The sequence below is a fragment of the Bombina bombina genome, chromosome 1 (genome assembly GCF_027579735.1).
Source record: "Bombina bombina isolate aBomBom1 chromosome 1, aBomBom1.pri, whole genome shotgun sequence".
Classification (NCBI taxonomy): domain Eukaryota; kingdom Metazoa; phylum Chordata; class Amphibia; order Anura; family Bombinatoridae; genus Bombina; species Bombina bombina.
Window position 1 is genome coordinate 762,896,795 of NC_069499.1, and position 27,076 is coordinate 762,923,870.

The 27,076-nt window shown below is 40.0% G+C and overlaps 1 protein-coding gene across 2 annotated transcripts in view; it reads right to left on the bottom strand.

The window, feature by feature from the left end:
* ATP7A (ATPase copper transporting alpha) overlaps positions 1 to 27,076 on the bottom strand; it is a 222,137-nt gene that overhangs the window by 61,962 nt on the left and 133,099 nt on the right. For both annotated transcript variants that reach the window (XM_053699331.1, XM_053699330.1), the window contains exon 15: positions 853 to 1,063. In XM_053699331.1, coding sequence (XP_053555306.1) covers positions 853 to 1,063 — 211 coding nt within the window. The remainder of the gene's footprint in view (positions 1 to 852; positions 1,064 to 27,076) is intronic.

A 27,076-nucleotide genomic window follows, 5' to 3' on the forward strand; every position in this document is an offset into this window, starting at 1 on the left:
AATGACATGCTCTATCCAGTGTTCTCCCCAGGACCTCTTTAATTCGTGCACCACCCGGCTGATTTTTCTTACTACCCGGCTAAAATTGTAGCCAATATTAAGCTAAAATTAGTTAGTATTACAAATGTTCAGTGTTTATTGTACAAATTATCATTAAATAAATATATGTTGAACTATGCAACTAATATATGCTTTATATAACAGAAAATGTAATATTTAAAAGTACTACACTGCCCCCACCGACCACTTTATAATGCTGGCTGCCAAAGATTCCTATCTTTCTGAATCATTACAGTTTAATTTTAACTTTACCATCCCTTTCATACATGTTTGTGTATGTTTTATTTCAGCAAAAAAAAAATCAACCCCCCCCCCCACTAATAAAGGAAAATGTAGCTTTCACTCTAATTACTCTAAGGCAATTACAGTTATCTTCTGTGACAAAGGGTCAATAGACTGTGCCTATAAAGGAATATCTATATAAAATAAAATTTTAACATTTTTTGCATTATATACTCAAGAAGAGATAGTTGTCCATTTTGCTTCACATTTTTTTTTTAAATACAGTAAAACCATACAATCTTTATGTGATAAAAAAACCCACACACAATAAAACAACACTATAAAAAAGAACCTACACCGGAAAAGAGCCAAGACCATGTCTGGACAAATCACAACCCCTCCCATGACGCCCCCACATCTGAGGAAGCGGCATATAAAACTATTTTACTTCAGCATAAAAATAGACCTATTTCTAGACACTAATGTAGCAGATTTATGCATTTTGCATTTTTCCCCCAACAGATATGGAAACTTGAAGAAAACTTCAAAAATATTTTTTTTTGTCCTTACTTGTTTTCTGGGTGCTGAAAGATGGCGGAAGAATTGTGTCTTCTTGTTTTCCATCTATCTGAACTAACACTGCATTTCTGCTTGTATCGGGTTCAGTTGCCTGGTTTGTGCTTGAAAGGAGCCCTTCAATGTTGCTAACTTTGCAGCTGATTCCACATCCAGGTACTGCCTGGAAATCTAAGCATGTGCCCAAGGTTTCTTTGTTCAGGACCTGGGTATATAAAAAAAAAAATTAAATCCCTTTCTCTAACAAACACAGTGTCAAGAGCAGCTATTAAAAACCTGCATAAGCAGCTTACTGAGTTCTAAAAATACACTCAACAACCACTAGGGGGAATCAGAAGTCGGTTCTGACAGATGTTTTTTTATTTTGATCGACTTTAAACAGGACACTGCGTTTCCAATGGCTTGTTATGCCAGCTGCAGAATATTAAATGTATGGGAAATTGCTCCTGTTTGTTTTAATATTTGAAACCTAAACCGATTGGTCTAAAAAAAAAGAAAGAAATGCAGACATTTAAATAGGCTGAGGCAACAGAAAGTGCAAAAACATTCAAGTGACAATGTACTCGGGTAGGCAGCTGATAAGAATCCATTGTATTTCAAGCACTGGAAACAACCTACCACTGGGAGGTTAATTTCTACCACTGTTTCTTGTTTACATATATTTTCTAAAGAGAATACTGTAATATTCATATTTATAGTTAGTGGTTTGGTTTCAACAACCAAAAACAGCTATTTCAAATGATAAAATAAAAAAGGTAAACAATTTAACATACTTCTTTTTAGTAAATTAAATGCACGGACAGTTCTTCTGTAAAGGATACTTTTTTTTTTTTTACTACGTCAGAATAAACTGATTAAGTATTGGAAGTTTGGGGTACTTAAACTTGCCTAGAGAGCTTGACCTAAGGAACTTCTGTATAATACTCAACACAAGACAAAGTACAGAGACAGTTTTCATCCAATATGTATATTTAGCAGTCGCAGGTTTTGCTTCCTTATTTTGTTAATGGTCTGCATTCAGCTGACATTCTACAGGCATATTTATCTACTTCTTGTCTAAAGCATTATTATATGTCCTTTTGTGTGTCTGTCTCTTTGCAATTAGGTATTGTGTACATTAAAAAAACTAAATTTATGCTTACCTGATAAATTTCTTTCTTTCCAGGTATGGAGAGTCTACGATTTCATTCCAATTACTAGTGGGATATTCAACTCCTGGCCAGCAGGAGGAGGCAAAGAGCACCCCAGCAGAGCTGTTAAGTGTCACTTCCCTTACCCATAACCCCCAGTCATTTGGCCGAAGGAAAATGGAAAAAGAAGATAACACAAGGGTATAGAGGTGCCTAAATTTAAAGTAAAAATAACGCCGTCTTAAATGGAAATAAGGGCGGGTTGTGGACTCTCCATGCCTGGAAATAAAGAAATTTATCAGGTAAGCATACATTTTGTTTTCTTTCCTATGGTATGGAGAGTCCACTATTTCATTCCAATTACTAGTGGGAACCAATACCCAAGCAAGAGGACACAGAATGAAAGGAGGGAGAACAAGATGGGCAGACCTAAACAGAAGGCACCACCACTTGAAAAAAAATTCTCCCAAAGGAAGTCTCAGCTAAGACAAAAGAAATAAATTTGTAGAATTTAAAAAAAGTATGCAATGAAGACCATGTGGCTGCCGTGCAAATTTGCTCCCCAGAAGCTTCATGTATGAAAAACCAGTGTAAGAAGAAAACAGTCATAGTGGAAAGAACCGTAATCCTCTCAGGAGGCTGTTCAGTTGACTCAAAGTAACCGGATAACATCTCTCAACCAGAAATAAAGAGTAGCAGAAGGATTCTTCTGAACCATACACTCACCTCCCGAAAATCTTTACTAGCTGGAAGTAAAAATTGTGAAGCCCACACAACAAACAGATGATGCAAAAAACGTTCCTTCTGATAAGAAGGATTAGGACAAAAAGAAGGGACAATAATCCTGAATGATATCACGATCCTCTACCAATTTAGGAAAAAATCACAACTTAGTATGAAGGACCACCTTATACGCATAAACTAAAATAAGGAGAATCACCATGCAGAGCCGAGAGTCCGGAAACTCTGCGAGGAGAAGAAATAACCAGAAGAAACAAATCTTTTCCAGATAACATTCAACGCCTGAACAAAAGATTGAACGTCTTGCGAATCTGCCAGACGTATTAATAAAAGGATAGACAGAGGAGAAATCAGACCCTTCCAAGATTTGAATGATAAAACTTTTCCAGGTCCTCCAGAAGAAAAGACAAAATCCGGGGAATTCCCCTGCTGCCTAAAGTCTGCAAATCCTCAACTGCACACATGTACGCAGACGACACGGTAATCTATGCAAACAAATCTGATCTGCCGCAGCTTGAAGCAGTGCTCCAAGACCAGTTCACAGAGGTACAAAAGTGGATCTCAAAAAACAAACTCTTCATAAACACTGACAAAACTGTCACAATGATCTTTGGAACAGGTCCTAAATTACACAAATTACAAAATTCCCATCTACGCATCAAAACAAAATCCTCAGCCCACTCTTTCAAATACTTGGGTATGTTGTTAGACCCTAATCTATCTTTTGGCCTCCACATAGAAAAACTTGCATCTAAACTTTATCCAAAATTAGGTGCCCTGTACAGAAACAAATCTTGCCTCAGCCCTACAGTAAAGGAAAAGATTGTACAGCAAATGCTGATGTCTATTATGGATTAGGGGGACGTAGTAAACGCACCTGCACCGCAAACTCAATACATTGTACACAGCTTAATACATTGTATAACTCGTTCTGTCGCTTTGTGCTACAATGTAACTACAGGACCCACCATTGTGACATGCTAAAAACATAATTTATGTAAGAACTTACCTGATAAATTCATTTCTTTCATATTAACAAGAGTCCATGAGCTAGTGACGTATGGGATATACATTCCTACCAGGAGGGGCAAAGTTTCCCAAACCTCAAAATGCCTATAAATACACCCCTCACCACACCCACAAATCAGTTTAACGAATAGCCAAGAAGTGGGGTGATAAGAAAAAAAGTGCGAAGCATATAAAATAAGGAATTGGAATAATTGTGCTTTATACAAAAAAATCATAACCACCACAAAAAAGGGTGGGCCTCATGGACTCTTGTTAATATGAAAGAAATGAATTTATCAGGTAAGTTCTTACATAAATTATGTTTTCTTTCATGTAATTAACAAGAGTCCATGAGCTAGTGACGTATGGGATAATGACTACCCAAGATGTGGATCTTTCCACACAAGAGTCACTAGAGAGGGAGGGATAAAATAAAGACAGCCAATTCCTGCTGAAAATAATCCACACCCAAAATAAAGTTTAACAAAAAACATAAGCAGAAGATTCAAACTGAAATCGCTGCCTGAAGAACTGTTCTACCAAAAACTGCTTCAGAAGAAGAAAAGGCATCAAAATGGTAGAATTTAGTAAAAGTATGCAAAGAGGACCAAGTTGCTGCTTTGCAGATCTGGTCAACCGAAGCTTCATTCCTAAACGCCCAGGAAGTAGATACTAACCTAGTAGAATGAGCTGTAATTCTCTGAGGCGGAATTTTACCCGACTCAACATAGGCAAGATGAATTAAAGATTTCAACCAAGATGCCAAAGAAATGGCAGAAGCTTTCTGGCCTTTCCTAGAACCGGAAAAGATAACAAATAGACTAGAAGTCTTACGGAAAGATTTCGTAGCTTCAACATAATATTTCAAAGCTCTAACAACATCCAAAGAATGCAATGATTTCTCCTTAGAATTCTTAGGATTAGGACATAATGAAGGAACCACAATTTCTCTACTAATGTTGTTGGAATTCACAACTTTAGGTAAAAATTCAAAAGAAGTTCGCAACACCGCCTTATCCTGATGAAAAATCAGAAAAGGAGACTCACACGAAAGAGCAGAAAATTCAGAAACTCTTCTAGCAGAAGAGATGGCCAAAAGGAACAAAACTTTCCAAGAAAGTAATTTAATGTCCAATGAATGCATAGGTTCAAACGGAGGAGCTTGAAGAGCTCCCAGAACCAAATTCAAACTCCAAGGAGGAGAAATTGACTTAATGACAGGCTTTATACGAACCAAAGCTTGTACAAAACAATGAATATCAGGAAGAATAGCAACCTTTCTGTTGAAAAAGAACAGAAAGAGCAGAGATTTGACCTTTCAAGGAACTTGCGGACAAACCCTTATCTAAACCATCCTGAAGAAATTGTAATATTCTCGGTATTCTAAAAAAAATGCCAAGAAAAATGATGAGAAAGACACCAAGAAATATAAGTCTTCCAGACTCTATAATATATCTCTCTGGATACAGATTTACGAGCCTGTAACATAGTATTAATCACAGAGTCAGAGAAACCTCTTTGACCAAGAATCAAGCGTTCAATCTCCATACCTTTAAATTTAAGGATTTCAGATCCTGATGGAAAAAAAGGACCTTGAGACAAAAGGTCTGGTCTTAACGGAAGAGTACACGGTTGGCAAAAGGCCATCCGGACAAGATCCTCATACCAAAACCTGTGAGGCCATGCCGGAGCTACCAGCAGAACAAACGAGCATTCCTTCAGAATCTTGGAGATTACTCTTGGAAGAAGAACTAGAGGCGGAAAGATATAGGCAGGATGATACTTCCAAGGAAGTGAAAATGCATCCACTGCCTCCGCCTGAGGATCCCGGGATCTGGACAGATACCTGGGAAGTTTCTTGTTTAGATGAGAAGCCATCAGATCTATTTCTGGAAGTTCCCACATTTGAACAATCTGAAGAAATACCTCTGGGTGAAGAGACCATTCGCCCGGATGCAACGTTTGGCGACTGAGATAATCCGCTTTCCAATTGTCCATACCTGGGATATAAACCGCAGAGATTAGACAGGAGCTGGATTCCGCCCAAACCAAAATTCGAGATACTTCTTTCATAGCCAGAGGACTGTGAGTCCCTCCTTGATGATTGATGTATGCCACAGATGTGACATTGTCTTATCTGAAAACAAATGAACAACTCTCTCTTCGGAAGAGGCCAAGACTGAAGAGCTCTGAAAATTGCACGGAGTTCCAAAATATTGATCGGAAATCTCACCTCCTGAGATTCCCAAACCCCTTGTGCCGTCAGATACCCCCATACAGCTCCCCAACCTGTAAAACTAGCATCTGTTGAGATTATAGTCCAGGTCGGAAGAACAAAGAAGCCCCCTGAACTAAACGATGGTGATCTGTCCACCATGTCAGAGAGTGTCATAAAATCGGTTTAAAGATATTAATTGAGATATCTTTGAGTAATCCCTGCACCATTGGTTCAGCATACAGAGCTGAAGAGGTCGCATGTAAAAACGAGCAAAGGAGATCGCATCTGATGCGGCAGTCCTAAGACCCAACATTTCCATGCATAAGGCTACCAAAGGGAATGATTGTGACTGAAGGTTTTGACAAGCTGATATCAATGATAAACTTCTCTTGACTGACAAGGACAGAGTCATAGACACTGAATTTATCTAGAAACCTAAAAAGGTTACCCTTGTCTGAGGAATCAATGAACTGATTGGTAAATTGATCCTCCAACCATGAACTTGAAGAAACAACACAAGTCGATTCGTATGAGATTCTACGAAAATGAGAAGACTGAGCAAGTACCAAGATATCGTCCAAATAAGGAAATACCAACACTCTATTCTCTGAATAGAGAAAGAAGGGCACCGAGAACCTTTGAAAAAAATTCTTGGAACTGAGGCTAGGCCAAACGGTAGAGCCACAAAACTGGTAATGCTTGTCTAAAAAGAGAATCTCAGACACTAAAAGTAATCTGGATGAATCGGAATATGCAGATACACATCCTGTAAATCTATTGTAGACATATAATGCCCTTGCTAAACAAAAGGCAGGATAGTCCTACAGTAACCATCTTGAATGTTGGTATCCTAACATAACGATTCAATAATGATAGATCCAGAACTGGTCTGAAGGAATTGACCTTCTTTGGTACAATGAAGAGATAAAATAAAACCCCAGCCCCTGTTCCAGAACTGGAACTGGTATAAATACTCCAGCCAACTCTAGATCTGAAACACATTTCAGAAATGCTGAGCCTTGCTGTGTTAACTGGGACACGGGGAAGAAAAGAATCTCTTAGCAGGAGGCCTTAACTTGAAGCCAATTCTGTACCTTTCTGAAACAATGTTTCTGAAACCAGAGATTAAGAACGGAATTGATCCAAATTTCTTTGAAGAAAACGTAATCTGCCCCATACCAGCTGAGCTGGAATAAGGGCCGCACCTTCATAGGTACTTAGGAGCTGGCTATAGGTTTCTATAAAGCTCGGATATATTCCAAACTGGAAATAGTTTCCAAACTGATACCGCTCCTGAGGATGAAGGATCAGGCTTTTGTTCCTTGTTGTGAGGAAAGGAACGAAATGATTATTTACCCTGGAAAGAAAGGGAAAGCAAAGTTGACTTAGAAGACATGTCAGTATTCCAAGTTTAATCCATAAAGCTTTTCTAGCTAAAATAGCTAGAGACATATACCTGACATCAACTCTAATGATATCAAAAGATGGTATCACCAATAAAATTATTAGCATGTTATAAAATAATAATAATGCTATAAAATTATGATCTGTTACTTGTTGCGCTAAAGCTTCTAACCAAAAAGTTGAAGCTGCAGCAACATCCGCTAAAAATATAGCAGGTCTAAGAAGATTACCTGAACATAAGTAAGCTTTTCTTAGAAAGGATTCAATTTTCCTATCTAAAGGATCCTTAAATGAAGTACTATCTGCCATAGGAATAGTAGTACATTAGCAGGAGTAGAGACAGCCCCATAACCTTAGGGATTTTTGTCCCAAAAAACTCTAATCTGTCAGATGGCACAGGATATAAATTGCTTAAACGTCTAGAAGGAGTAAATAAATTACCCAAATTATTCCATTCCCTGGAAATTACTTCAGAAATAGCATCAGGGAGATAAAACACTTCTGGAATAACTACCTTATTTAAACGTTTACATTTAGTATCAAGAGGACCAGAATCCTCTATTTCTAATGCAAATAACACTTCTTTAAGTAAAGAACGAATAAATTCCATCTTGGACAAATACAAAGATTTATCAGCATCAAAATGATGATGTTCATTTAAAAATTCATCTGAAAAAAAGAGAAGTTTTAAAAGACTTTTATGTATACTAGAAGGAGAAATAACAGACATAGCCTTCTTAATGGATTTAAAATAAATAAAATCTCTTATGTTATCAGGAACACTCTGAAAATTAGATGTTGACGGAACAGCAACAGGTAATGTAACAGTACTAAAGGAAATTTTATCTGCATTAATAAGTTTGACATGACATGCAATACAAATAACAGCTGGAGAAACAGATACCAAAAGTTTATAGCAGACTTAGCTTGGTAGCTCCAGCACTGTGCAGTGATTTTCCTGTAGTAACTTCTGACTCAGTTGCAACGTGGAACATCTTGCAATATGTAAAAGAAAAAAACAACATATAAAGCAAAATTGATCAAATTCCTTAAATGACAGTTTCAGGAATGGGAAAAAAATGCCAGTGAACAAGCTTCTAGCAACCAGAAGCAATAAATAATGAGACTTAAATAATGTGGAGACAAAAATGACGCCCAAATTTTTTAGCGCCAAAAAAGACGCCCACATTATTTGGCGCCTAAATGCTTTTGGCGCCAAAAATGACGCCACATCCGGAACGCCGACATTTTTGGCGCAAAATAACGTCAAAGAATGACGCAACTTCCGGCGACACGTATGACGCCGGAAACGGAAATAGAATTTTTGCGCCAAAAAAGTCCGCGCCAAAAATGACGCAATAAAATGAAGCATTTTCAGCCCCCGCGAGCCTAACAGCCCACAGGGAAAAAGTCAAATTTTAAGGTAAAATATGTTAAATTAAAATGCATTATCCCAAATATGAAACTGACTGTCTGGAAAATAAGGAAAGTTGAACATTCTGAGTCAAGGCAAATAAATGTTTGAATACATATATTTAGAACTTTATAAATAAAGTGCCCAACCATAGCTTGGAGTGTCACAGAAAATAAGACTTACTTACCCCAGGACACTCATCTACATGTTTGTAGAAAGCCAAACCAGTACTGAAACGAGAATCAGTAGAGGAAATGGTAAATATAAGAGTATATCGTCGATCTGAAAAGGGAGGTAAGAGATGAATCTCTACGACCGATAACAGAGAACCTATGAAATAGACCCCGTAGAAGGAGATCACTGCATTCAAATAGGCAATACTCTCCTCACATCCCTCTGACATTCACTGCACGCTGAGAGGAAAACCGGGCTCCAACTTGCTGCGGAGCGCATATCAACGTAGAATCTAGCACAAACTTACTTCACCACCTCCATCGGAGGCAAAGTTTGTAAAACTGATTTGTGGGTGTGGTGAGGGGTGTATTTATAGGCATTTTGAGGTTTGGGAAACTTTGCCCCTCCTGGTAGGAATGTATATCCCATACGTCACTAGCTCATGGACTCTTGTTAATTACATGAAAGAAATAACTAAACTGGCTGACGCTGGAATCCAGATGCACCCTCCATCTTTCCTGCCTTGTGTTTAAGAGCCTTTCTGGGAAGCTCCCACAATACCTGAGCAGAATGCTCTCCCCGGCTATTCCCACCTCCTATAACCTCCGATCCAGTACCAGCACATTATTTAGCTTGCCTCAATATAAAAAGAAAGCAGCTCGATCCTCCTTTTCCTACAGAGCTCCACAGTTATGGAATGACCTCCCGCACACTTTCAAACCTTCCCCAAGCCTAATATCCTTTAAGAGATCCCTCTCTACATGTCTCAAAACAGAATGCACCTGTCATGGTTGATTATATATTTCCTACCTGTTCTTAAAATTTTTGCATATATTGTGTATTATTATTGTTTTTGAGTTTTATTGTACCAATGCAATGTTTTGTGGACCCAGGACATACTTGAAAACGAGAGAAATCTCAAAGTATATCCTTCCTGGTAAAATATTTTATAAATAAAATTATAAATAAATAAATGGTAAATCCAACGTGTAACAGGCTTACTATTCTGAAGTATAGTATCAAAGATCTTCTCAAAGAAGCCACACCTAGTCAAAACAAGACGTCCAATCTCCCAGCAGTCAGCTTCAGAGATCCAGATTTGGGTGAAGGAAAGGACCCTAAAGAAGAAGGTCCTACCTCAGAGGAAAACTTCACGGAGGAAGAAAAGACATCTTTACTAGATCTGTGAATCAGATCATGCGAGACCAGGCAGAAGCTATCAGAATCACCAACACTCTCTCTAGAGCAATACAAGCAAAGACTTGTAAAAGGAGAGCAAAAGGAGAAAAACAGGTATGCTAGACTTAAGATCCGAGGAAACACCGGAGCATCTATCAGAACGGCTTGAGGATCACTTAATCTAGAACCAAACTTGTAAGATTGGCGTTTAGACACGACACCATCAGATCCAACTCTGGAACCACCCACCTAAGCGTTATCATTGAGAATGGCTCCGGATGGAGAGCCCACTCCCCGGGATGAAAAATCTGCCTGCTTAGAAAATCCGCTACCCAGGAGATCACCCCTGGAATGTGGATGGCATATAGGAGACAATCGTGGGATTCCGCCCACTGGAAAATGCAGGTCCCCTCCTTCATTGCTAATGAACTCAGAGATCCTCCCTGGAGTTTGATGGATGCCACTGAGGTAACGAAGTCCAATTGAAATTTAATAAACTGAATCAGAGCTAACTGAGTTCAAGCTGTTAAGGCATTAAAAAATGCTCTCAACTCCAGGATGATTAAGGGAAGAAAGACTCCTCTCGAGCCCAAAGACTCTGAGCCATTTAGGATCCCCAAACTGCTATCCAGCCTAACAGCCTGTCGTCCATGATCACAATCACCCAGGAAGGTCTCAGAAAGCATGTCCCCTGAGACAGAAGGTCTTGCGTAAACCTCCATGAAGGAAAGTCTCTAGTTAGAGGATACAGCGTGACCCTCTGCGAGAAATCCGAGTGGTCCCCGTTTAATAGACTGAGCATGCATGGCTGCAGAGGTCTCAGATGAAAATTAGCAAAAGGAATGATGTCCATGGAAGCAACCATCAGACAAATACTTCCATGCCATGAGCCATTGATGGACAGATAGAGGACCGAGTAGAAAAGAAAGATGCATACGTCAGAAAAAACTACATCTATGATTGTTCCCTTTTAAATTAAATCTCTCAGATCCTATGGGGAATCAAACTGTTTAGTTTGAGAAATACATATGTTGGAGTTCTTATCTCTAACCAATTGGCCACCTCACCTCACCAATCTGTGAAAGGGAAATCTGTATGGGAAGAGTCCACAGCTGCATTCCTTACTTTTGGGAAATAGCAAAGCTGGCCACCAGGAGGCAAAGACACCCAGCCAAAGGCTCAAATACCTCCCCCACTTCCTCATAACCCCAGTCATTCTGCCGAGGGAACAAGGAACAGTATAAGAAATATCAGGGTGAAAAAGGTGGCAGAAAAAAAATTAAATTTAGGGCCGCCCACCAGAGAACACGGGCGGGAGCTGTGGACTCTTCCCATACAGATGGAAATGAAATTATCAGGTAAGCATAATTTATGTTTTCCATCTTAATATGGGAAGAGTCCACAGCTGCATTCCTTACTTTTGGGAAACCTATAGCCAAGCTCTAGAGTGCACGGAATGCTAAAGGGAGGGAAAAGAGAGGCGGACCCAATCTGAGGGCACCACAGCCTGCAAAACCTTTCTCCCTGAGAATCCCTGTACCTTGACCCGTATCTGGGTAGCTTGGTATTGAGACGTCATAAGATCTTCCTCTAGCAAATCTCTGCACACACTTGGAATGGAGAGACCATTCCCCAGATGAAAGGATTGTCTGCTGAGGAAATCCGCTTCCCAGTTGTCCACACCCAGAATGTAGATTGCCAGCAAACAAATGTGGGTCTCCCCCACACCATAATCAGAGATACTTCCCTCATAACTAGGGAGCTTCTCGTTCCCCCCCTCTGGTGGTTGATGTAAGCCACGGAGGAAAAATTGTCTGATTGGAAACTGAATAACTGGGACGAACCCAGCAGAGGCCAAGCCTTCAGAGCATTGTATATTGCCCGAAGATCCAAAATGTGGTCAGGAGGGAGCTTTACCACTGGAGACCATAGGCCCTGTGCCTTCCTGGTACCCCAAACAGCTCCCCATCCTGACAGACTCGCAACCGTAGTCACAATCACCCAGGATGGTCTAAAGACGGATGTCCCTCAGGACAAGTGGTCCGGATAGGACCACCAAGAGAGTGATTCTCTCTATCGGTTGTCCAGAGAAATCTGTTGAGACAGATCCGAATGATCGTCGTTCGACTCCTTCAGCATGCACAGTTGCAACAGTCTGAGATGAAATCTGGCCAGGGAAATGATGTCCATGCTGGACACCATGAGACCAAGCACCTCCATACACCCAGCCACAGATGAACTTAAGGAGATCTGGAGGGCAAGACGTGTTGAAGCTAGCTTGCAACGTCTCTGGTCCGATATTCTCATGTCTATGGAGACTATTATATTACCATATTATAGAAACATTTCTTGAAGCCGTAGCTAGACCAAACAGAAGGGCAATAAACTGGAAGTGCTGGTCCAGGAATGCAACATTAGAAACTGGAAGTGGTCCTAGAGGATTGGTACGAGAAGGGAGCATCCTTCAGATCCATGGTGGCCATGAACTGCCCCTCTCAAACGAGGGGAAGAATGGCCCTCATTGTCTCCATCTTGAACGAGGGGACATATAAAAACATACTTAAGCACTTTAGGTCCAGAATCGGACGGAAGTTCCCTCCTTTTTAGGGACCACGAAAAGGTTTGAGTAGTATCCCAAACCTCTCACTGCGATAGGCACTGGGACAATAACTCCTAAGAGGACAAATCCCGTACACGCCCCAGAAAGGCTTCCCTCCTTACTGTGTCAGGAAGAAAGAAGGAATCTGCCCTTGGGTGGCTGAGACTTAATACCTATCTGGAAACCTGAGCTATGACCTCCAAAAGAAAAGCAACATACTGCCCCTTACACAATACAGAAGAGGACAGGGGACCGCTGATTCATGCTGACTTAGACTTGGCGGGCTTCTTGCTCTGCTTGGATTTGTCCAGGACTGAGCCGGTTTCCAAGAGCTCTTGGCTAGCTCTGGCTTAGGGGAGGACAGCTGACATGGGCTTTATCAGAACGAAAAGAACGACAATTGTCCCTTATACAAGTTCATATACTCTTGCGGTAGGAGGGCACTCTTGCCCCCTGTGACTGTGGAGATAATTGAGTCCAGGCCTGGACCAAACAAAATCATTCCCTTCAAGGAAGAAGTCTAGACTTAGAAGTCATATCCGCAGTTCATGACTTCAGCCACAGCCCAACGGGCCTGAACAGAAAAAGCTGAAGCCATAGCATTCAAGCGAATAATCTGTCACAGATAAAAGAATTAGCAACCCACAAGGCAGTGAACCCTTCCTGAGAAACGTCGAGGGGATCCACCACCTCGATCAAATCCTATAGGGAGTCGCACCAGAAGGTAGTCTCTCCAGCAACCGCGGCAACAGCCGCCGCCGGTTGAAACAAATATCCTGTATGTTGAAACATCTTTTTAAACAGAGTATCCACCTCTAATCCATGGGCTCTTCAAACGAAGAACTACCCTCAAGTGGTACGTTTTAGCAAAGGTGAAGATAACGCCATCCCATATAGGAACGGAACCTCACAACTCCATTGAGAGACCAGGACCGGGAACAATTTGTTAAAGGGAGAAAAGGGGAAAAAAGGAATCCAATTCTGTCCCCTTCATTCTTAATAATGTTCGCCATCTAACAGGAGCAGGAAAGGGAAGGTGTCATCCATTCCTCAAACTCTATTCAATTTAGGAATTAAAAGTTCATCAGGCAGTATGACCTCTGGAACCTGTGAATTCGCCAAAAACTTCCTTTAGAAGAAAGTGCAAATTCATAAAACTAAAGTCTGTTTTCTCTGCAGCTGGAGGTCTAGAGGCAGCAGTCTCCGACCCAGAAAGTTCATACTCTGAAGACTCAGAAAGAACTTCATCCTCGGAAAACCCTATCAGTTAAATCCAAAAAACAAAATTTATGCTTACCTGATAAATTTATTTCTCTTGTGGTGTATCCAGTCCACGGGTTCATCCATTACTTGAGGGATATTCTCCTTCCCAACAGGAAGCTGCAAGAGGACACCCACAGCAGAGCTGTCTATATAGCTCCTCCCCTAACTGCCACCCCCAGTCATTCAACCGAAGACAAGCAAGAAAAAAAGGAGAAACTATAGGGTGCAGTGGTGACTGTAGTTTAATAATAAAAAACACCTGCCTTAAAATGACAGGGGGGGCCGTGGACTGGATACACCACAAGAGAAATAAAATTATCAGGTAAGCATAAATTTTGTTTTCTCTTGTAAAGGTGTATCCAGTCCACGGGTTCATCCATTACTTGTGGGATACCAAAACCAAAGCTTTAGGAAACGGATGAAGGGAGGGACAAGGCAGGAACTTAAATGGAAGACACCACTGCCTGGAAGACCTTTCTCCCAAAAATAGCCTCCGAAGAAGCAAAAGTATCAAATTTATAGAATTTAGAAAAGGTATGAAGCGAAGACCAAGTCGCTGCCTTACAAATCTGTTCAACAGAGGCCTCATGTTTAAAAGCCCATGTGGAAGCTACTGCTCTAGTAGAATGAGCTGTAATTCTTTCAGGAGGCTGCAGGCCAGCAGTCTCATAAGCTAGGCGTATTATACTTCTTAGCCAAAAAGAAAGAGAAGTTGCCGAAGCCTTTTGGCCTCTCCTCTGTCCAGAGTAGACAACAAACAAAGCAGATGTTTGATGAAAATTCTTCGGAGCTTGTAAATAAAACTTTAAAGCACGAAACACATCAAGATTGTGTAATAGACGTTCCTTCTTTGAAGAAGGATTAGGACATAGAGAAGGAACAACAATCTCCTGATTGATATTCTTATTAGATACCACCTTAGGAAGAAACCCAGTTTTGGTACGTAACACTACCTTATCTGCATTGGAAAATCAGATAAGGGGAATCATATTGTAAAGCAGATAACTCCGAAACTCTTCGAGCCGAGGAGATAGCTACTAAAAACAGAACTTTCCAAGATAAAAGCTAATATCTATGGAATGCAAAGGTTCAAACGGAACCCCTTGAAGAACTTTAAGAACTAAATTTAAACTCCATGGTGGAGCAACAGGTTTAAACACAGGCTTGATCCTAAGTAAAGCCTGACAAAATGCCTGAACGTCTGGAATCTCAGCCAGACGTTTGTGCAAAAGAATAGACAGAGCAGAAATCTGTCCCTTTAAGGAACTAGCTGACAAACCCTTCTCCAATCCTTCTTGGAGAAAAGATAATATCCTAGGAATCCTGACCTTACTCCATGAGTAACCCTTGGATTCACACCAATGAGGATATTTACACCATATCTTATGATAGATTTTCCTGGTGACAGGCTTACGAGCCTGAATTAAGGTATCAATGACCAATTCGAAAAAACCACGCTTTGATAGAATCAAGCGTACAATCTTCAAGCAGTCAGACGTAGAGAAATTTGATTTGGATGTTTGAAGGGACCTTGAAGTAGAAAGGTCCTGCCTTAGCGGCAGAGTCCATGGTGGAAAGGATGACATGTCCACCAGATCTGCATACCAAGTCCTGCGTGGCCATGCAGGGGCTATCAAGATCACTGAAGCTCTCTCCTGCTTGATCTTGGCAATCAGACGAGGGAACAGAGGAAACAGTGGAAACACATAAGCCAGGCTGAAGGACCAGGGTGCTGCTAGAGCATCTATCAGCGCTGCCTTGGGATCCCTGGACCTGGACCCGTAACAAGGAAGCTTGGCGTTCTGACGAGACACCATGAGATCCAGTTCTGGTTTGCCCCAAAGTTGGATCAACTGGGCAAATACCACCGGATGGAGCTCCCACTCCCCTGGATGAAAAGTCTGCTGACTTAGAAAATCCGCCTCCCAGTTCTCTACTCCTGGGATATGGATAGCTGAGAGATGGCAAGAGTGAACCTCTGCCCATAGAATTATCTTTGAAACCTCCAACATTGCCAGGGGGCTCCTTGTTCCCCCCTGATGGTTGATATAGGCTACAGTCGTGATGTTGTCCGACTGAAATCTAATGAACCTGACCGCAGCTAGCTGAGGCCAAGCCTGAAGAGTATTGAATATCGCTCTTAGTTCCAGAATGTTTATCGGAAGGAGGGCCTCCTCCTGAGTCCACGAACCCTGAGCCTTCAGGGAGTTCCAGACTGCACCCCAGCCCAGAAGGCTGGCATCTGTCGTTACTATAGTCCATTCTGGCCTGCGGAAACTCATTCCCTTGGACAGATGGACCTGAGATAGCCACCAGAGAAGAGAATCTCTGGTCTCTTGATCCAGATTTAGTAGAGGGGACAAATCTGTGTAATCCCCATTCCACTGATTGAGCATGCAAAGTTGCAGTGGTCTGAGATGTAGGCGGGCAAACGGAACTATGTCCATTGCCACTACCATTAATCCGATTACCTCCATACACTGAGCTACTGACGGATGAGAAATGGAATAAAGAGCACGTCAGGAAGTTAGAAGTTTTGACAACCTGACCTCTGTCAGATAAATCTTCATTTCTACTGAATCTATCAGAGTTCCTAGGAAGGAAACTCTTGTGAGAGGTGAGAGAGAACTCTTTCCTTCGTTCACCTTCCACCCGTGAGACCTTAGGAATGCCAGAACAATGTCCGTATGAGACCTGGCAATTTGAAAAGTTGACGCCTGTATCAGGATGTCGTCTAGGTAAGGGGCTACTGCTATACCCTGCGGTCTTAGAACCGCCAGAAGGGACCCTAGAACCTTCGTAAAGATTCTTGGTGCCGTGGCTAACCTGAAGGGAAGAGCCACAAACTGGTAATGCCTGTCTAGGAAGGCGAACCTGAGAAACTGATGATGATCCCTGTGTATCGGAATATGTAGATAAGCATCCTTTAAATCCACGGTAGTCATATATTGACCCTCCTGGATCATAGGTAGGATGGTTCGAATAGTCTCCATCTTGAAGGATGGGACCCTGAGAAATTTGTTTAGGATCTTGAGATCCAAGATTGGTCTGAAAGTTCCCTCTTTCTTGGGAACTATAAGCAGATTTGAATAGAAGCCCTGCCCTTGTTCCTCCTTTGGAACTGGGTGGATCACTCCCATAACTAGTAGGTCTTGAACGCAATGTAAGAATGCCTCTCTCTTTATCTGGTTTGCAGATAATTGTGAGAGATGAACTCTCCCCTTTGGAGATGAAGCTTTGAAATCCAGAAGATATCCCTGGGAAACAATCTCCAGAGCCCAGGGATCCTGGACGTCTCTTGCCAAAGCCTGGGCGAAGAGAGAAAGTCTGCCCCCCACTAGATCCGGTCCCGGATCGGGGGCTACTCCTTCATGCTGTCTTAGAGGCAGCAGCAGGCTTTTTGGCCTGTTTCCCCTTGTTCCAAGCCTGGTTAGGTCTCCAGACTGGCTTGGACTGGGCAAAATTTCCCTCTTGTTTTGTAGAAGAAGAAGATGAAGCTGCGCCACTCTTGAAGTTTCGAAAGGAACGAAAATTAGTCTGTTTGGTCCTTAACTTGTTGGACCTATCCTGGGGAAGGGCGTGGCCTTTTCCTCCAGTAATATCAGAAATGATCTCCTTCAGTCCAGGCCCAAATAGGGTCTGCCCTTTGAAGGGGATATTGAGAAGTTTAGACTTTGAAGTGACATCAGCTGACCAGGATTTAAGCCATAGCGCCCTACGTGCCTGAATGGCAAAACCTGAATTTTTAGCCGTTAGCTTGGTTAAATGAAAAACGGCGTCAGAAATAAATGAATTGGCTAACTTAAAAGCTTTAAGCCTGTCAAGGATATCATCCAACGGGGTCTCTACCTGTAAAGCCTCCTCCAGAGACTCGAACCAGAAAGCCACTGCAGCAGTGACTGGGACAATGCATGCAAGAGGCTGGAGAATAAAACCTTGTTGTATAAAGATTTTCTTAAGGAAACCCTCTAATTTCTTATCCATAGGATCTAGGAAAGCACAACTGTCCTCGACAGGAATAGTTGTACGCTTTGCTAGGGTAGAGACTGCTCCCTCCACCTTAGGGACCGTCTGCCACAAGTCCCGTGTAGCGGCATCTATAGGAAACATTTTCTTAAAAGCAGGAGGGGGAGAGAACGGCACACCTGGTCTATCCCATTCCTTAGTAATAATTTCTGAAAACCTCTTAGGGATTGGAAAAACATCAGTGTAAACAGGCACTGCAAAGTATTTGTCAATTTTACACAATTTCTCTGGGACTACAATAGGGTCACAGTCATCCAGAGTCGCTAAAACCTCCCTGAGCAACACGCGGAGGTGTTCAAGCTTAAATTTAAATGCTGTCATTTCAGAGTCAGACTGAAGTAACGCCTTCCCTGAATCAGAGAAGTCACCCACAGATAGAAGCTCTCCTGCTTCGGCTTCTGTACATTGTGAGGGTAAATCAGACATAGCTACTAAAGCGTCAGAGAGCTCTGTATTTGTTCTAGCTCCAGAGCTGTCTCGCTTTCCTTGTAACCCTGGCAGTTTGGACAATACCTCTGTGAGTGTATGATTCATGACTGCCGCCATGTCTTGTAAAGTAAATGCATTGGACGCGCTAGATGTACTTGGCGTCCCTTGAGCGGGAGTTATAGGTTCTGACAGGTGGGGAAAGCTAGATGGCATAACCTCCCTTTTGTCAGTCTCAGAAACCTCAGGTGATAAATCTTTAAAAGCCATAATATGGTCTTTATAACTTATAGAAAGGTCAGTGCATTTGGTACACATTCTAAGAGGGGGTTCCACAATGGCTTCTAAACATAATGAACAAGGAGTTTCCTCTATGTCAGACATGTTTAACAGACTAGTAATGAGACCAGCAAGCTTGGAAAACACTTTAATAAATGTGAAAAAAGCAATAATAAAAAAACGGTACTGTGCCTTTAAGAGAAAAAAAAAAACTACCACATAAACTGCAAAACAGTGTTAAAAAGTAGTAAACTCTACGAAATTTTTACAGTGTGTATAAGGGACTAAAGCAGCATTGCACCCACTTGCAAATGGATGATTAACCCCTCAGGCCCAAAAACGAATTAGAAAAACCTTAAACCTGTTAACAAACAGTCAAACACACTGCCACAGCTGTGCTGTGGCTCCTACCTGCCCTTAAAAACGATTTTTGCAGGAACAAAACCCTCTATAGAGGTCCTATAAGCCAGAGGACTCCTTCAGGGAAGCTGGATGTCTCAGACTGAAAACGAAAATAGGCCCCTCCCACCATGCACTCAAAGTCAGAGGGCCTTAAAAAAGTACTCCTAGGAGTAATCTAACAAGCCATGTGGAAATTAGGCCCCAAATAAAGATTTATCACCCTCAGAGAAAAAATGTTTTTATTTATAAATCATGCAAACGTTTTTACACTAAGTAATATAGGTATTAACATGAATATTATCCCTTTTTGCAAGCATGATCCCAGTTGTTGTTAAATCACTGTATCACTCTTACCTTAAATATACCAGGCAACTGTCAGAATTTTCTAGACCTTATCATCTCTCTAGAAAAAAATATACTGAACATAAGCAGGCAATCTGCAGACCGTCCCCCCAACTGAAGTTTTCTTTCCATACTCTTCAGTTATGCGTGAGAACAGCAATGGACCTTAGTTACAAACCACTAAGATCATCAAACCTCCAGGCAGAAGTCTTCTTCCAATTTCTGCCTGAGAGTAAAAACAGTACAACGCCGGTACCGTTTAAAAATAACAAACTTTTGATTGAAGGTAAAAACTACACTAAGTCACCACATCTCTCTTGATACTTCCTTTCTTGTCGAGAGCTGCAAGAGAATGTACTATGAGGAGAGAAAAGCTCTCAAAGACCTAAAAGATAACCCCAACCTAGTCATAACCAAAGCTGATAAGGGGGGGGGCTATTGTCCTCCTCAACACCAGTGACTATTTGGAGGAAATAAATAACCAGCTTACAGATAGTGATCAATATATAAAATTAACTTTTAATCCTACCATATCTTTTAGCAAACAACTGAAAAGTCACTTAGACACAGCTAATGAATATGGATACATGACACAGGATTTAATATCTTTTTTATTGGTTGAAGCCCCTACTGTACCAAATTTCAAAATAGCCCCCAAAATACATAAAAACCTTTCTAAACCACCTGGAAGACCCATTGTGGCCAGCCAGGGCTCCCTGTGTGAGAGGCTTGGAGGCTGGCTGGACCACTTGTTACAACCACTTGTACAAACATTACCAGGATACATAAGAGATAGTAGCCACCTCATTCAACAATTAAGTAACATTAAATGGAAGAATGGATATACCTGGCTTACAATTGATGTAGCTGCGCTATATTCTAGTATCCCCCACACAGCAGGATTAATAGCTCTGAATGAGATGCTATTAAGACACACTGATTTTGAAACAGGTTTCATTACTTATGTCGTAGAGACAGCAGAATTTTTATTGAAACATAATTATTTTGTACATGAGGGCAACTATTATTTACAGAAACGTGGCACTGCCATGGGCGCTAAATTCGCCCCGGCTTATGCCAACATATACATGGGGTACATGGAACTGAATATGATTTTTACAGCTGATTTCCCATACAAAAACAATATTATATTATACGGTCGCTTTATTGACGACCTCATTATAAATTGGGATACAACAAATAATGAACACACCATAGAACAGTTCATATCTTATATCAACACTAATAATATGAATCTGAGTTTTACCTATAAGAGTGATGCTCAATTAATTGAATATTTGGATCTAAAACTCAGCATTGACTATTCCAATTCAAATATCAATACATCTATATATAGAAAACCGACCTCTAGGAACACCATTCTTAGAGCAGATTCATGTCATGTACCACACCTGAAAAAAGGGGATACCCAAAGGACAATACCTAAGACTTCGTAGGAATTGTTCTAATCTAGATTTATACAAAGCAGAGGCCAAAGAGCTAACTGACAGACTCATTAAAAGAGGCTATAATAAACAAACTCCATAATATCAACAAAGAAATTGAGAGATTACCAAGAAATAGCCTGTTTAATAAGAAAGACAGAGGACTTGACAATGATAACATTGTCTTTTCCACGAAGTTTAGTAATCAGTACTACAAAATTTGTAAAGTCATCAAAAATAACCTCACGATTCTAAAAAGTGATGACACTTTAAAAGAAATAGTATCCAAAGGGATAAAATTTGTAGCAAAAAAAGCACCTTCATTGGGTGATATAACCAGTAAGAAATTTTCAGATAAACCACAACCTATAGATAATTGGCTAACCCCAAACCCAGGTTTCTTTAAATGTGGTCACAGACCCTGTAAAAGCTGTGAATTCACACAAAAAACTAATACATTTTCATCAACGAATACAAAAGAAACCTATAAAATAAGACAGAGGATAGATTGTACATCGCAATATGTCATTTATCTGGTCACATGTCAATATTGTTTTCAGCAATACACTGGGATTATGACACGTCCATTAAAAGACCGAATTAGGGAGCATCTCTTATCCTTAACTGAAAAAGAGCCCAAGACCCCCGTAGCAAAAACACTTTCGCCAACATGGTATAGGCACTGATTATTTCTCATTTACTGGCATTGAAAGAATCATAAACAATGCAAGAGGAGGGGATAAAACAGCCAAACTACTCAAAAGAGAAGTATTTTGGATACTTAGATTAGATACTAGATACCCCCATGGTATAAATAGGAGATTAGATGTAGATCTATTTGTATAAGTAACACCCACGAGAATAGTAACATAGACTTAAAAATAGAATACATAATCCACTACCAATCATACAACTTCATCTAATGATACAGTCTATTGAATAAAGTCGTGTTAGTTCTATTAAATCTCAGTGGTCATTTTCTTATTTCTATGACTCCACCTAACTCTATTCAATATAAGCTTGGAACACACAATATGATTATAGAATGTTACATATACATAAGAGTACATTACTATCGACATACTATATTACAACTAAGGGTCTTCCCTTTGAAGTTTGAATTTTAACTCCATTTCTAGCTTTATTTTATTCTTTGTTCTTTACAGTATATTTTATATGTTTTATTTCTTTATTCCCTTCCCAGACCTATTTTGCCTTATTTCTTATTATTTATTCTATTTTTATATTTTATATTCTGATTTAATTTTATCCACTTCCTACATTCATCAATATTTTCCTATCCACTAGCTTCAATTACTGACTGCACACTTACTTGAGATGACTATCCAGGACCCCTTGTTTAGCTAACCTTAGATATTGACATTAGACTAGGCTCTAGCTTATGAGGCCACTGGGTAATAATAAATAGTCTAATCGGTGTAAATCTTGGCCTAATTATATAGGATAAGTGCAAACATCATTTTTAGGGTATTATATAATAGAGTGTAGGAATAGAATGTTTAATTAGTTAGTCATTTGAATGTCATTTGTATTTTTTATTCTTTGCTTTTTACATTTTTCTGAATATGAGCGATGTACATGTATTTAGTTTTATTCATTTTTTATGATAGGATGTTCTTTATATTTTTCCGTTATGTTTTACTAGCAGTGACTAGTCATTTCTTAGGCAGACATTATGAAACAATTATATAAGATAGCAAGTGTATCACGTTAAGTATAAGTATTTATACTATACACAATTTTTCACCATATGTCTCTATATGTCAATTTTACTTAGAGATTTATTGTCTGTCACTATTGGATATCTCAGAATGTATACATTTTCTGTTAATATATTGAATATACATATAAGCATGTCGAATAGGAGCCAGGAAATTTTTTTTTTCTGGTCTGACATCCCAGAACGGTTATATCTTATGGAAATATAAATAACATATTCCGTTCACTATTGAACTGATTTATGTATATATTAGCTGCACTGGGTAGTCACACCATTGGCTCATATTCAAACTCACAAATGATTGGTAGAATGTTTGTTTAAAAGCTGTCACAATTAGATTCTAATTAGCCTCCGATGAAGCGCATCTACGCATGCGCGAAACGCGTCAGGCGTTCTCCACTGTGACTCTGTTTGTACATTACTTTTGGATTGTACAATAAACATTTTTTACTGCAGCAGATACTACGCCTCATTGGTGCATATTTCTTTCTGACTTTATGTTTCTTTAGCGGTTGGGCTTACCGCTCTATTGCACCAGCTACCTGCTTAAGCCACTCTTGGGATACAGAACCGGCTCCTTGTCCTTTTGGTTTACATCTCCCCCCCAGGAAATACCAGTTGGTTTAGCCTTGTAACGTCACGGGTGATGCACTAAGGAAACGTCTCCACGCCGGATCTCTCTGAAGCACGCCGAGAAGGGAAACACAGACTGCACCCCCTAGGAAGGGTTTCATCGACCCATTCGAGGAGAAGTACGGAAGTGTTCCCAGGCACCCCACCAACGTAGCGGAGGGTAAGAGTTGATCTTATAACATTGTGAACTGGCATTCCCACCCGTGACTACTAGGCTCTGGGACATACTTTGACACTTTGAAGGGGATTTTACCCTTTCCATGGGACAATGGACTCTGTACCAATCTGAGTGACTTTCCACACTGACCGGGGTCCAAAAATTGATACACTGATTATTGGGACCTGAATTCCCCATTATTGTGTGCTTCGATATACGTTTAGAGCACTTGGGGATTTTTGTTCTGAACACATTCTCGCTTTGATGATTATCTGCAAGAGAATGACTGGGGGTGGCAGTTAGGGGATGATCTATATAGACAGCTCTGCTGTGGGTGTCCTCTTGCAGCTTCCTGTTGGGAAGGAGAATATCCCACAAGTAATGGATGAACCCGTGGACTGGATACACCTTTACAAGAGAAATTGTGTTTTAAGATATAGTCAAAGTTATTAAATATTCTTTTTGAATAGTTGGCATATACATGTCTCAAAGTATATCTTGGTGGTATAAATGCCTAAATCATGTGATATGTTTGAATACATAGAACCTACATCACAGGATAGCCAGATATAATTTTTGTTAAAATTATATTTAATATTGGATAGTTTGTGTAACAGATCTTTAGTATCTTTAATATAAGAAGGTAAATTTACTACATATCTCTGAAAGTAGGTATCTATATATTCAGACAATCTATGCTGTTCATACCTGCTATGATCAGCCTACCTGTGAAGATGACACGTATAGAGTGTATCGCTCGTGATAATCAGACCAATAGATTCTCCAAGCTGAGGCAAAGAGAAACCTATTGGATTTATAAATTCAATAGTTTGTTTCCTATGGGTCTAAACAAAGTCATAGATTCTGCTGCATTTGTTTAGTCATATGGCTTATATTTAGGATAATATGTGTAGGGTTTCTCTATCTAGTATATTATTATGTCTATTATTTATATGCACTTTGTGATTGTTTATATTATATGTATACCGGATTCTCCATTCCTCCATTGTTATTTTTATTATCTCTATATACACTTCCTGTATATATTTGACACTTTTTATTATTCAATTGTTAAATTCCCATTTTATCTACAGTTTAGTACTATAGACATCACCACTCACTAATAATCTATACATTTATATCGCGGCCACTAGTTTCAGAAAATGAAGCTGATATTTATATTATATTTATGTGTACATTAATCCAAGTTGATGTTCACACCACTTTCACGTGAACACTAATATATTTTTACATATACACTAACTTGTATGTGTGACACAATCACATTTTATGATACTACATTATGTCAGTGCATTTGATCACACATCTAGAAATTCTATCACGTTAGTTCCCCTCACATGTCATTATTGCAATGTTAGTCACCTTATCTATTATATAAGTATTTATTCAGTTAGTTGTGCATTAAGTCACATAATATTATACAAATAATTTATTTAATTACATATATCAATTCACGTATCTATGCTTAAAGATATACATATATCACGGACACATCACTTTAGTAACACCTAACACGTATTCTACTATCATTATTACTTTGGACCAATCAGATTATCTGTGTGTGCCCATCCTACGTTTGTGCATGTATTATTGGTTCACATCATCTCCTATGTGATTGGCCGGCTCCAGGGGATCATCCGATTGGTCACATAGTACACTTCATCACGTATCGAGTCCATCCTATCAGATAGATATCAGACGTCATTACGTCTGCTCCGATTAGCCTATAGGCACACACTAGGCGCCGGGCCCCTCACACCAAGCGATGAGATTGGTCACTATCATTACATAGACCAACTTAGTCGTTCATATTATATACAAACAAACAAGCGTCTTTTATGTGGTACCGGTCATCCTTTAGAACGATGGTGGTGCAAAAGTTTAAGTTATTATTGCCGGATGGTCTCACATGTCCATCGTTTGCTTACACATTAACATTTATTTATTAGTTGTGGCTAATAAGACCGCGATAGTATTTACATTTAGGCCCGCTTGTCAGTGACTACAATTGAGCACATTGACTTTATCAAAATCCTTTAAAGAATCTTACACTGATATTGCTTGTAAAAAGCATATTGACATCTAAATCAATGGCCTATCAATAACAATGGGGTGTGTATTGGTTGTATTATGAGGAAAGAAGGGGAGGGGTCATTGTACCATGTGGTAGTTTAGCTTTATTTAAAGGGCTTTTTTGTGTGAATAGGATATACAAGCCTGAGGAAATGGGGAGCCCCCCGAGAAACGTGTTGCTATTATATTTCCTGTATTTCACACGGGAGATCTTTTACACCTAGCCGATACTATTGATATATACCCTGTGGTATATGTTTTACCTTTTTATTATTTTTAATAAATACCTATATGTTTTTACACATATACTCGGTGTGATTGGTGTCCAAGACTCCCTTTGCAGCTACCCCGGCGGCAAGACCGCCCGTCTCTCTACTTTCCTTCCTACCACAGTTTCTGTGTTCCAGCTGCATCGTACGGCATCAGTTTGTGGTGACGACAGCCTTATACCAGCCAGCTGGTTTGCTGTAGAATACCAGCCTGCATCCACTGGCACAACTGAGTGCCGCCTTACTTGTGAGTACCCTGTATCTACATTATTAAAATACTTGGTTGTTGATTGTTCTACACATGTGGCGCCTCTGTCCTTTTTGTCGTTTTCTGCTGTAGAATCACATCATCTGATTGGGTGAAGTTTTGAGTGCTGCCTGCCACGTTTTCCATCTTCCCAGGAATCTCATTGGACTTTCTTTACATATGAGGACTGGTTCTATCATTATATTTTAATATTCATTTTGTATATATATATCTTTTATATCTTCTGTATTTAGACATCATATTGCCAAGGTTTTGTACCTCCAGCGCCTCCTATAGGAATTTATGGTTTAGAGGGTCATTACATTACCGTTAATACTCCATTCCATTCCGGTTTTCTTTCTAAATCTAAAAACCGAAGTGCAGTATTTTTTCTTTCACTAATAGTGAGGTCAGACAGGGTGCCATCTGTACACATTACAGTGAAAAAACCCGCTGTCTACATAAAGTGAAAAAAATTGAAGTCTCGATTTAACAGACAAATAGCGTATACAAATAACGCACTGCCGCCATGACTACTCTTGAGTTTCCTATACTAGGAAAAAATGGCGCCGGCAAGCTATACATAAAAGCGAAACTCACAAGAGATGGGGGTATACAGACCAGCACATGAAAAAAGATTATCAATAATCCAATACTGTCCGTTCTACTGCCCCTTAAATTTATAGTTTAAACAGGATCCAAGCCTATTAAACATAAAAGCACTACAGAGGAAAGAGACGGGGGCGTCGAAAACTTTTCAAAAGCATAATAAGTCCAGGCAGTTAAAATGGCGCTAAAATAACAATAAGCGCATCTTATCAAGACGTATTTTCCTTGCCGTACACAACTGAGGTAATGATACTAAAGGGACAGATCGAGAAATCTCAAGATCCCCCTAAAGTCTTACATAAGCGCGGCAATCTTCAGAGATATGAAGAAGATAAAATGGCGGTTTAATTCAAACAACCCAGCGATAGGCAGTTAAATGCTTTGGTAGCATAGATCATACACCGAAAAAGCTCTTACA